Source organism: Neopsephotus bourkii, unplaced genomic scaffold (assembly GCF_033783945.1).
Source record: "Neopsephotus bourkii isolate Nb327-2 ecotype Australia unplaced genomic scaffold, CSIRO-AGI_Nbou_v1 NB_196, whole genome shotgun sequence".
NCBI lineage: Eukaryota > Metazoa > Chordata > Aves > Psittaciformes > Psittacidae > Neopsephotus > Neopsephotus bourkii.
Window position 1 is genome coordinate 13,841,300 of NW_026900709.1, and position 13,680 is coordinate 13,854,979.

The 13,680-nt window shown below is 38.6% G+C and overlaps 1 protein-coding gene across 5 annotated transcripts in view; it reads right to left on the reverse strand.

The window, feature by feature from the left end:
- Positions 1–13,680, reverse strand: part of CERS6 (ceramide synthase 6) — a 120,058-nt gene that overhangs the window by 78,185 nt on the left and 28,193 nt on the right. For all 5 annotated transcript variants that reach the window (XM_061343212.1, XM_061343174.1, XM_061343203.1 and 2 more), the window contains 2 exons: positions 4,484–4,589; positions 1,737–1,867 (listed from right to left, as the gene is read on the reverse strand). In XM_061343212.1, the coding sequence (XP_061199196.1) occupies positions 1,737–1,867; positions 4,484–4,589 (237 nt within the window). The remainder of the gene's footprint in view (positions 1–1,736; positions 1,868–4,483; positions 4,590–13,680) is intronic.

Here is a 13,680-nt window from a genome sequence, read left to right on the forward strand (position 1 = left end):
TATTACAGTTTTAATTTTTTCCCAAGGTTTCCTACACGTTAAGCAGGCAAGTGCATACACTAACAGCTACAACCCTTGAAGAAAACAGGTTGCTCTTCATTGATCTAAAAAATTAGTAACTCTAAGACCATCAGCTGCTGGCAACAGGATGGCTACGTTTAGCCACACCACTTCCCTGCCTGTCTTTATTAAATATTAAGGTGGACTTCAGCTGTAAATACCAAGGAAAGGACTTAAGTATTCTGACAGCTAATTTCCTCTGTTTATTAAAAGACAACCATCTTCAGACAATTTATTTTTCTTCTTTTAAAATAATAATAAAAAAAACCTCTCTGTGCTAGAGATACAATATGCTTAACAGTAACTTTTCTGATTTCTCTCCTATTCAGTCCTTTGGTAAAAGTAAGTATCAGCTGCTGCTTGAATAATATTTCACCTGTGGTTTGACTATAGGGAAAAAAAAAAAGTCTTAATACATTATTTATTAAGGATCATATTATGAAGCTTCCTGTATGTCTCCACAGGAAAATAAATTTTAAGGACAATACTTAGGAAATCTACAAAAGGAAAAAGATTAAATATATTTGAGAAATCTGTATGAATGATAAAACTGTATATTCCACACACACACACACACACACTCCCCTCTCTCTCTGGCTGGCCTGCAGTGTTTTAGTGATTCCTCTACTTGCAGTTTCTTAAAAAAAATATTTTAAGAATTGTTAAGAATAAAAAAACCCAGCACCACCACAACCACCACCACCCACAATACAAAACAAGGAAAACAAGATGAACTAAGATTTGACTTCCAACTTAAGTAGCTTTCCTCTATTTCTGCTGACATTTCTACCTATCACTTCTTTCTCTGCTAAAAAAAAAGTTTAACTAGATTTTTAAAGGCAGCAATAACACAACTACATGACCAACACGTTGTAATAAAGCCAATACCTGTTTATGGTCTCAGCAAGATTTTGTGAATGCTCCTTCCCTGGCAGTATTACAGGCCAGGCTGGACAGAGCCTTGGGTGACATGGTCTGGTATTAGGCATCCCTGCCCATGGCATGGGGGTTGGAACTAGATGGTCCTTTCCAACCCTAACCATTCTGTGATTTTATATTCAGCTGGCATGCAAACGTAACTTAAATACTAAAACCAATGGAGTCTAATTAGAAAAATGACCTTTACGTAGATAACCAGCTTGTAGAGCAGCTGGGTGCTGGGAAAGATTCCTTAGAAGAAAACACTGGCAGCTGAAACTTCCTAGAAAGCATAGGAGCCTTTAGCTTCTCAGAGTTCAGTGCACCCGAGAAAATGGGCTAGTAAAGGGGACAAGCCTAGGATGAGAACAAACAAACACAGGGCTTACTAACCCAACTGACTTATCTTTGCTCCTCCATCTCAGATCTTTGTCAGGTTGTATAGCTAAAGGTGGTGCTGTGAAGATAGATTCCAACCCTAGCACCAAGCAATTTGTCTTCAAAGATCAGGCTGGCATCCTGACACTATAGAATCACAACCACCTGATTTTTGACAGCTTTTCAACATTGAAAGTACATAAAAAAGTACAATGTGACTCCTTCAGAAGAAAGGAGATTGTTTTTCCCATTCAAGAAGTTATATTCTATCCATTTGTATCATTTTCTACCCATCTACAAAAATACCCATAAAGAGCAAAGGAAGAAACTGATGAGGACACAAGCTCAACAAGACACAAGAAGAGAAAGACCATCCTTACATGCTCTCACAGAACTTCGTAAGAGTGCTGGGCTTTTCCTGGTTGCGTCTTTGTCGAAACCAACGTTGAATGCTGCGTACATCCCAGTCCAGCTGCTTGGAGAGGCCCTCCAGCCTCTTCTCATCTGGATGCTACAGAACAGAGAAGGATAAACATTATGTCTTTACCCAACTGACGTGAACCACTGTAATTGCCCCTTGATGTCTTACAAGCTGCCTGTCAGACACATGGATACATAGAAATAAAATTACTTTCACAGAAATTTCTGCTTACAGATCCACACCAAAATAACTTTACAGTGACTATTATTAATCTAGAAGGACATATGCTATAATATTGCACGCAGGTTATTACAATTAAGAACCTTAAGGAGGATAATGGCACGAAATCTTGCTTGAAACTAGGAAAATAATGAGAAGTAGGGGTTGAATGCCATGAATTTCTCAGACAGTGGGGCTTTGAAACATCACCCTACCCCGCCGCAGGACACACGCTACGGCCTGCATCCCCCTGAATCAGGATCTTTGTCCTACAGACTATTGCAGTAATGAAGATTATTTGACAGACATGGAAAGAAAATATATTCCATGTTTGTACATGTTCATGTTACAAAAATGAGGTCATTAAACAAAGTAGCAACTTCAAAAGGAAAATCACCTTGACAACAGGGAGAAAATATTTTTTTTCCTGTAAAATTTGCTACACACAATTATTCTCCAAAGCGGCAAATGTGGAACTCTCATTTCGTTAGAGTGGCTCTAAAACAGTGCAGATGTAAGGCAAAAGGCTATAGTTTGAGTAGTATACAGAGAGGAGCAGTACAGGCCACACTTCCAATCACTCAGCAATTCTACACATACAGTACTGCATGAGGACTATTTATCTATTTTCTCCTGATCACATTATTTTTTTAAGGAAACAGAAGAAGCTTTTGGACAACCTCTTTGCTGGAGTTTCAGCTTTATTTCTGCAAGCCAGTTACATACATTCAATGAGATACAAGAGCTTCCATTATAAAGACTTTTTTTAATGTCTCAAGAGATAAAACAGCAAAGCTTTTGTCAGGCTGAAGATTCATCTATCGGCTTCCAGGAAAAGACAGGAAGGAAAGGAAATGGAAGGGAAGGGATGAGAGAAGGGTAAAATATTTGCCATCCATCTCAGAAAAAAAAAGAAAAAGGTTTTCTCATCAACCCAAAGTAGCCACTATTTTATCAATGGAAGGTTAAGAAAAACCATTCTTTGTAACTAGAAAAATCTAGTCAGAGTTAGACTAGAGAGAACTGTTGAACGTGACTCAAAAAAAAAAAAAAGACAACTAGGTAAATCAGACGGTTTCCTTGAGAGCAGCTACCAAACAGCCCTACCAAAACCTCACAGGAAAGCAGATACCTCCTTTGTGAGTGCTTTGCACTTGTCTCCATGCACTGGGTGCTGGGAACTGTGTGCCAACTCCTAACATGACTCTCAGACTTTCGCTAGATCACACACCCAGGCCCTGTGTTGGACTAGCAGATTCTGTGAGGGAAAATAAATTTAAATAAATAAATAAATCCCATTTGTTCTTCCTTTAGCTGATTCTGGGCCAGAGCATATGTGCTGCAGCTTTTAGAAACAAGGTATGCGTGATTCCCTCCCTGAAAACAGGACACAAACCACAAGTGCCACAGGGATCTCAGAATAGGGTAGGAGACACGAGCAAGACAGATCCACAGCATATTTCACTGTTCCTGACACTGAACCTATGTTTGCCTATGACTTTAACACTCTCTGAAGTTTAGGCTGATGCCTTTGCTGTGGTGTGCTCAGTTGTAGCCTGAAGCCAATGTGGCACTGGGAAGTTCCTGCAGAACTTCATCTTTCTGGCCTCCACAGGCCTTCCCGCTACAAAATGACCACTGACCACTGGGGTTTTCACTGTTCCTACTGATCACTGGGTCTTCAGGACATCTCATTACTGTTCATTGCTATGGAAAAGCTCAGGATGCTGCAGAAGCATGGACAGACTTTCAGTTGAGATCTCATACAGTGAGAGTTGCAGAGACAGAGATAGCAGCAGCGGGCAAACACTTGTTCTGTGCAAAAAAGTCTGCAAGCTTCAAAATATCATTTTTTCAGGCTCCCCCCACTTTTCTACCACCCCATCTCTCCAAATTTCAAAGGACATTCAGCATAACATAAACAGCTAGGACACCAGCAAGCCACCAGCATCCTATGCTCAGGCAGCTTCCCTAAAAGGAATAACTTTGAAACTTCATGGAAAACAGTAATTTAAATCTTACTGGCTCACAATTCTCTTTCTTTTACTTAAGGGAGAAAAAAAAAAAAAAACCAGAAAAAAACCCAAAACAAACAAAAAAAACCCAAACCAGCGAAAAAAAAAAAACACCCGAAAAACCAACACCCCAAAACCAACCAAAACCAAAACCATACAAAACCATCGAAAAACCCAGAATGATATTTTCTTTTTTTCATTTTTAAAAGATAAACAGCAAAACAAAGTAGGTGGCCATATGGCACCTACATAGTATAACAACTCTCTTTTGTTTAAAAGCTTACAGGAAACATCATGAAGGGTTGCACAACTGCTCCAACTGGCATACAATAACAACCTTGACATTTCCATGGTTGGATTTCAGCTGTAAAAATGCAGCAGTACATTTAGCAGTTAGCTTTGTTTTATTCAGCTATGGTTTACAGTGCTGTATCCCATTTTATAAGGTTAATATTACAATTAAATACTCTACCTTTGTAATAGCTGTGAAAACTTTTTCCAGAATAGCATTAGGTTGAGCTTTCTGTGGTCCGTTGGCTTGGACTTTAAGGCCTAAGGCACATGGTTTAGCAATGAACCTGTGAAAAACAGAAGAATGGAAAAAGGAAATAAGCTAAATCCTTCAGTTATTTACTTCATTACTGTTATCAATCAATGATGCACGGTAAACATGCAATTATAACCCTGCCAACAAAAACAATACTTAGCCTTACAGCTCAAAAGTAGGCTCATAGACAAAATTTCATCGCAAAGTAACATCACTTTGAAGGATGAAAGAAACTCTGCGGAGCACATGAAACACAGGATTTTCTTTCATGTTGTAAAAGAGAAAAGATGGAACAAAAGCATGAGACAAATGCCTCCTAGAGAAGCATCAACTAATCAAAAGAGCAGGGCAGCTTGCAGAGATGAAGAGCACGTAATATTCTCCCTACAGAGCCTTTTTCATAAATGGGTTTCCAGAGTAGCTACTACCTCGGGACTCCTTTTGCACAGTGGAAATTCAAACCAAGTCCTTAAAGGCAGTAAGCACTTAAGCTTCCCAGTCAATACAATGTTCTAAACTATAAAGTTTAAACAGTGTTGAGCCATGCCTCAAAGACTTTGCTCTTCCTCCAAACTCTTCTGCTAAAATATGAAGCTGACACAGATTCAAACACTCATCCATAAATTCATCCAGTTTATAAACTGGGTGTCTCTGGTACATTTTAGAGATGAATTGCATAGCTTACATTACAGACACTCAAAGACCATTCCAGTTCCATGTTTATCCAGCTGAATGACCACAGGTTCTTAAAATCATGGAATTCTTATCCACATGAAAGCCCCATTTTAAGCACTGTTTTAAGCTACAACTGCTGTTTCTGCTATGTTTAAGACAGCACACTTGATTAAAGAGAATTAAGTCCTAAGCAATGTCACAGTGGTTACAGCAAAAGCATCTGGTAAAGAAAAATGGATGATGCCAGACTACCTTGTTTGTTCCAAGGAAGAATTCTTGGTACGTTGATACTATTCCCACATGAAAGCCAGTTCTAAAGCCTGAGATAATTTTTGGTGACTATATACGAGGTGGGTGGGAAGTCATATATCCAGACACATGCAGTGTATCAGTAAACTCATTATTTGATCCTCGTATGTTACAAGACGAAAAAAACAAAACAACTTGTTACTTGTTTGTTCTCATAGCATCAACCGAACCAATGGCACTGCACAAGGTATAAATTCCCTGCTTTAGGGTTAAGAGCTTTGGCGATACCAGTTTCACTGAGGAATGTGAGAAGAAAGCAGTCCAGTTTTCTGCTCAAGAAACAGAAGCATATAAGCTCTGTACATTTTATATGTACATACACTGTCATCTAGCCACACTGGAAATTTGTGTGTATGAGGTGACAAAAGAAGCAAGAATTGTGTTGCCTGGTTCAACACAGACATAACCATACTGGCCATTGCTGTTAGGTGATAACCAAAAGGTAGCTGAAGAAGCTAAGAAAATGCTTGTGGAGTTTGATTGCAGAAATTTAGTTTTTAATTCTAAGAAGTGGTAAAACACTTCTAGTCATGTAACAGAAGGGCTGAGATTCTTAGCATCTATGTCAATGCTTTGTACCAGAAAGCTGAAAAACACTCAAAAACTCCAGTCTTCACTACTGAAGAAATTAAATTTCCTGAAGAAAAAGCAACAGAGCCAAAGAGCAGAGCCTACGTCAGACATTAAAGGGGATGTCAACCAGTGTTTAAGTTAATTTTACAAAGCCTTATAGGAAACACTTAAAAGTAGAGACAGGGCAGAGGAGTGCTGTAGGTGGAACAAATAAAATAAGGACAACTTTATCAGCTTCATGCATTCAAGAAAGAACCCAAGCTCAGCCTTAACCACCACCAGCAAGATCAAGAAACATTCACTAAATAGACACAAAACAAAAATTGTTTCACATGGATTTTGTGAGCACTTGTGAAGTCAGTCTCCTCTGAAGTAAAACTTGATTTGGGAATTTTGTTTGTTTATAGGGTATGGGTTTTTTTGTTTCGTTGGTTGTGGGTTTGGGGGTTTTCTGGGGTTTTGTGTGTGGAGGTTTTTGGTTTGGTTTTAAATGCCTGTATCTTTCAACTGCTGTTTTGTTCTCCTTCTGTCAAGCAAAGGAATGAGAGAGCCATGCTACAGCTCCAAGAGAAAGGCAGTTCCCTAAACATGCCAATTTAAAAGAAAAGAAAAATAATTTAGTAAAATCAAAATCAGATTAAAAAGTCCACATTTGAAAACTTCCACAAGGAGCAATTCCAACAAGCTCCATGCTGAGCTGATCTTCATTTAAATCTAAGCAAATCAGCTAAGTTTCCTTAAATGCCATTCTTAAAATGACATGTGTCACTAATGAACAGCCTAGATAAATACAGGACAATGCACAGCATTTGCCTAGATTTTAAAAACAGAAGAGAATTGTTATATTGATATTATACTCATTACCTAAAACAAACACATTTTCTGCTTCTGGTATTTACTTAACAACAATATAATTTTTTTTTTCTTCCTTTGCTGCTTATGATTTTCACACGCACTGAAGGAATGGGCACATGTCCACAAGGACAGCAAAGCACAGTAAGTACATGTACAGGGAACGCAGCTGCAATACACAGGATGATCTTGGCCAGCTACGTTAGGGAGGAAAGGACAGGGAAAGCTTAAAAAAGCCCACAAAGGTCTGATATGCTTTTGTGATATGCTACTGATATGCTTTTGTGGTCCTTCTCCATATATGAAAAAAAAATAGAAAAAAAAAAAATTCCCTCAGGTGATTGTGATTGTAAATTCCTATTAGGACATTCAAGGGAAATAAAGCAATTTCAACAGAAACCTTTTATATGCCTGCAATACTGAGCAGGTCTGACCACCAACTCGGGTGTGCAAAAGCCAAATCCACATGACTGCCTTTGGTGGAACTGGTAAAATTTAAGAGATATTTTTTACTTTTCATACAAAAATTTAATAAATTCAAGCTATATTTTGCAATATAAAAATTGTTTTTCAAGGTTAAAATATAACTTTAAAATAGAATTCAATCAATAGGATCCCAAATGTCACACCAGGCATCATAAAAAAGCATAATTAACATAATTCTCACCAACAGTTTTCTATAATAATTTAAACAGATTCATAAGTAAACAAAGCAGAATTAATGCTTGATACATGTATAAACTACGAGCATTTTGCCAAATGTTGCACTTCTTAAAAGCACTATTCATTTTTTCCATTTCTGCTAATGCTGTGCAATTCAGTTCCCTAAGCAGTCTTACTGAAACCCATGGGACTATTTATTGCATAAGGTACTGCAATTAAGAGGGAATAACAATTGTGAAAGAGTAAAGAGAGCAAAATTGAGTACATTGCCAGCTTTTCTCTTTAAAACACGTAAATCTGAACAAAGCCACGCTAGTATTTATTTTTTTTCAGTGGATTCCAATACAGTTGGATTGAAAGCTGGTATTCAATTACACAGAAATTAATGACAAGCACTTTCTGCTGAACACAGCCCCATCTATTCTGGATCTAGAAATGAAAGACTAACATAAACAAGGGAATTAAACTCAGAATTCAAGAACCTTTTTACAGGCAGCTTCTTCATTCACAGCCTAAAGCCACATTTAAAAACAAAACCAACCCAAAAAACCCACAGCCGGCCAGTTCAGGCAATATAGGTTACTGCAGAGCATTGGAGTGGGAAGCACACTGTCTCTGCAGGCCCATAAATACTGCCCCCTCTTCCTGCAGACAAACATCTCTTGAGTGTTCCATGCCCCCTGAAGGCAGGTGCTAGTTTATATTCTGAATCTTGTCTGTTTTTTCTCAAATCCATTATTTACAACAGCGACAGCTTGACCTCACACTCCACCTCAAACTCAGAGGTCAGCTTCTCTTCTAAAAATGGGTCAAGAAACACTTTACAAAATGATCCCCCAACTCCCCTACAGCATTAAAAGAAGTACTATTTCACCAGAAGTATGCAAATTCGTTCATGGACAAGCACCATTTTGGGTTTCTCACTTGTCCTTTAACAAATGCCAACTAGACAAAGACAGTGGCTATTACAACACATGGCAGGCAGAAAAAGAATTAAAAACAAAAAAAAAAAGAAAACAAAAAAAACCAAAAACCAAACCCACAAAAGAAAATCAACAACCAAAAAAAAAAACCTAAACCATACCAAAACCCACCACCAGCACCATCACAACAACAAAAAGAAGGAAATTAAAAATTGCTGTGGTGGAGGAAGGTATTAAGTGATCACAGCAGGTGCTGTGTTGCATAGAGGGAGAGGAGGATACCCCATGGCCATCAACCCTGGCAAAAACAAAACCCCAAGCCTGCAAACTCTTCAGAAGCCATTCCCAACACCCCGCACTAAATGTCTAATTCCTCACATCCCTAAAATTATAGCTTAAAAATATGCTGGCTCTATTTCCTGGGAACTCCACACCCTGTGAAAGTTTCTCTTTAGAAATATGAATAGGTCAGATCTCCCATAAGCACAAACCATCGTGGACACATAAATGCAGTATCACTGATAAAATAGCCTTTAATAAAAGAGCACAGAAAATGCCCCCTCTAACTCACAGAGCACTTTCTGTTCTCCTTTAATGGCTATTTGAACCTTACTAATTAATTACCATGTAACCTTTTACTTTACTGCTTTTCATCTTGACAAACTACATAATTTTAATCCTGGCATTAGCTAGAAATGGTAGTGTTGACCCTCAATAATACTTGGAGGCTGATGTTTATTAGCACTAGCAAATTCTGTGTTAAACAAATATTTTTTCAAAGTATCGCATTAAGGAGGAAGAGAATCTTTGTATCTTTTTAATTTTGGTCAGAAACTAATACATAGCAACTCCTTAGTCATCTGGGGCACTGGAAATATGGGCACTCTTATGTCACACGAATGTGGCATTTCCATACCAGCAAGTCATCTTCCATTTCTGGGCTGACCACAGCGAATGCCCTTTAGCAAATCCATGCCTGAGTTTCCCAGGAGCTCTGCAGATGCTCAAACACCACAGAGCCCACTACAGGTAAATATGAATTACAGAGTTTTTAAGAGCTTAAAAGGTCTGCAAGAATTAAGGTTTTCCAAACAGGGCCAAAAAAAACAAACCACAAGGCCATTAAGCTAGCAGGGCTGATGAATATTTGATTAATGTAATTAAATATGCCCTTTTTTTTGTTCTTCCATGTAAGGGGAGATATAAAGAAAATACTCAATGGTCTGTTCTAAACTTTCAATTTAAAAACTATCAGTCGTAAAATAACTGACAATGTTAGCTGGCAAGTGCTACACGTTAACCAGTTCAAAGCAGGTTTGGATTCCTTCCTATACCCCTTGAAGTGATAAATTATACTACTTTGCAATGTTTATTTGTCAAATGTTTCTGCTTTATTTAGAAACTCACTTCATTTCACCAACATTCCTTCTAGAACTAGATAGCAAGAACCCAGAAACTGAAAATCATAAACCTTTCTCCACTTTACTGAGGTAAATAAGTAAAGGGAAAAAGATAAATCAACCCCCCAAAACAACACATCAAAACCCACAACTACCTACCCCTCTCTCAAACTAAAACCCCATAAGCTGGTAAGAAAGGGCCTCAAGAATGGGAAACAACAGGCTGAATGAACAAAAATCTGTTACAAATTCACCACCACCACTGCAGGAGGAGAACAACTTATTATCTGATCCTTGACTTTCCTATACTGTCCTCATTTAATCTGCAATAAAAGCTATTGAACTCATGTGTGAGGATTCTTACAAAAGGATAAGGACAAGATTATCCATTCAAGGTAACCTAAATCAAAACAAGGTTAACTTAGATGAAAAAGAGTGTTTAAAACCGGCATACCTAAAGTAAATCACCACCACAAGAGACAGAGCTTCAAGAAGTCTTACGCAGCCTCACACCCAGGAATAATGGCCAACAAAATAAGCTTAGATTTATTTTTTGTTTTATTTCATAGAATCATAGAATGGTTAGGGTTGGAAAGGACCTTAAGATCATCAAGTTCCAACCCCCTGCCATGGGCAGGGACACCTAGCTCTAAACCGTATCACCCAAGGCCTCGTCCAACCTGGCCTTGAACACTGCCAGGGATGGAGCATTCACAACCTCCTTGGGCAGCCCATTCCAGTGCCTCACCACCTTAACAGGAAAGAATTTCCTCCTTATATCCAATCTAAACTTCCCCTGTTTAAGTTTTAACCCATTACCCCTTGTCCTATCACTACAGTCCCTAATGAAGAGTCCATCCCCAGCACCCCTATATGCCCCCTTCAGATACTGGAAGGCTGCTATGAGGTTTCCACGCAGCCTTCTCTTCTCCAGGCTATGGAGATGGATTTCCTCTGTCAGAGTTAACACACTGCCCTGCCATTCACATGCAATGTATTTTAAATGTTGCTGTATATCGAGAAGGCTTCTGAAATCTCTTAATTTTATAAAGTAAAACTTTCAAACTATGTTCACTGAGACAAGTACCCTGTCTGCACCTTGACCTTAAACATCTCCTGAGGGTTGCACGCAAACACTAAATTCATTTCAGTTTCTACCTTGTTACTGTCATTTGTTTTGCATCAACCTTCTTGTTTCTCTCGAGTCTTGTTAAAGCAATGACTTTTTCTGTCTAGGTGTAACACATTTTAATGGCTAACAGGTTGTGCAAAATCTTCTCCCCACAAATTAGAAAACCTTTTTTCCTTTACGTGTTTCAAGCACAGAAAGCTTCTTCCCCCCACTTAAACAACTCTATTTTGTTGTCAAATTCAATATGGAAGCCCACTCACAAATTTTCAAGAGAGAAAAGCTAAGCTAGTGCATATTTCACACATTTTAAAACATGTTTGTTGATTACAGCTTGAACCCTTTTGTCTTTCATTTTTATCAAAGTAGGTCATATCATGGAGCAACAGACTGGACTAACGGTTTCTTAGTACAGTCCAAAAATTAAGAAACCCATACATCCCCTAACCAACGATCTAATTTCTAGGAAGATAAATCAGTCTTGCAAAAAGCATCTGCATAAAATCACCCTGGAGACCGATCCTACATGATTTGTGCTAACAGATTAAAAATTTCATGAAGCCATCAGGCAGAACCCTAGCTACAAAGTCCCCACAAGCACAGAGAATATGCATTTTTGCATTAACTTTTCATGTCCACAAAGACATTTGAGTTAACTGCTTGCCAATGCACAATGACAGTTTGAATCTTCCCTTCCTGTGCTGGGGATGCATCTACATGGAGAAATTTAAGCAAACTATGGTGAATGTGAAGTGTAGAGAGCATCTGTGTCATCTCCAAGTATAACGAACTCTAGTTTGAGCTAAGTGGTATACTCTGATTACATACATACAGCATGTTTATGAACCTGGTAAAAAAAAATCTCACCTGGACACAAGCATAGTGAAGTGATGCTTGCATTAAAGATTACTCATGTTGTTAACATGAGCCAACTGCAAGCTCAATAACAAAACAAACCAAAGACAAACCCATAAAAACCCCACAAAACCCACCAAAACCAACAAAAGCGAGCAAGCTATTCCTGCAAATTAAATGTGCCTGTCAAATCTCACTGTTTCCTATCAGTATATTTACAAATACCAGGGAATGCAGTTACATCCAGCACAAATCCCTCTCTGTGCTAAAGAGATGCCCAAATCTCTTTTGAAGAGTCTGGCTCCCTTTTTGAAAGACTGATGCAGAACAAATTTTCCCAGCTCATCTACTTCATGGTCTCTAAACAGAGATTGTTCCAGGGATTTATGATTACAATTGTCTAGCTTGTTGGACATTGCTTGCTGGTTTTAAACAGAAACAATCTAAATTTGCTCTAGCTACAAGGATGACTGAAAGCAGAAGAGGCTTGTTTCTAAGCAGATGCTCAACAGATTTACTGCCATGGCACACAAAAACAGTTGCTGATTTGTTTTGTTATCTTTGTATAGCTGACCTACTTAATTCAGAAGTTACTTGTATCACTAACTTTTATTTTTTTTAAAAGGCAGAAAAAATAGTCCTAGGAAAAATTCAGTAGATAGCTAGGGTAGTTGCTCTAGTATACTTATCCCAACATTGATTTTGGCATTATGTTTTCCGACACCTTCTGCTACAGAAAGCCCATCAGGATACAATGTCTGAAGCACAGGCAGGGGTCTTTACCATGGTAACCTGATCCAGTAGCTATACAGGAAAGTTAACTTCACCAAAATTTCGCAGGTCAAATAGGTCACAACTCTGACAGTGAAACCCTTTCAAAGGTAAGAAGCTGCCTGTACAAGCAAGAAGCCCAGCACACGATTCAGTAAGTCAGCAAGAACCTTCTGCTGAGGAGCATCACAAGCACTGCCTCAGAGGGCAGTGTACAGGAGAGCTCAAATGTGACCTATTCCCAACCCTCTCAGAATGACTTCAGAAAAGCACAGATCTGCACCTGAGATGTCCAATACTTTTCCTTCTCCTGCTGTTAGAGATGAATTTGTAGGCTTAAATTAAACGTTTAAGCTAACAATAGAGTGTGTGACCTTAAGCTAACATAGTAAAATACAGCAAGCTGCTCTTAATTACTGACACATAGGGAATAAGGAATGTCTGGCTGATGGGGAAAAGAACATCATGGGACTGGTAACAACTAAGGAGGCAGTAAGTAAAACCAAGGATGCTAACCTTCAAGATAAGAGAGGCTGCAACAGAACAAAAGCAAGGACATACCAACTACTAAATCTGCACTACCTTGCGAGCATGTGTAAGCACTCAGGTCATTAAATAAACATGGTGAGGAAGACTATCGGCGACCACCAGAGACCCCCCACTCAGCAAGAAAACACATGCGTAATTAGAATGCAGGTATTAGAATTAGTTCCTGGAAATCTCAAGAATATGTAAATAATTTCATGGGGAAAAAAAACCCAACCACTAAATATGCATGAGTATGCTAAATATATAGCTGCTGCTGGCAAGTAACGGGTGTGCTCACCTTTGCAAAACTATTCACATGTGCACCCAGTGCTGCAATAAAGAATGACTGCTTCCTAAAACTCCAAATGGAGTCTTAAGAGTTTCTCCAACCGACTTTTGCAATAACAAATTGGCCATTATTTTCACCCCAGCATCATTAACCCA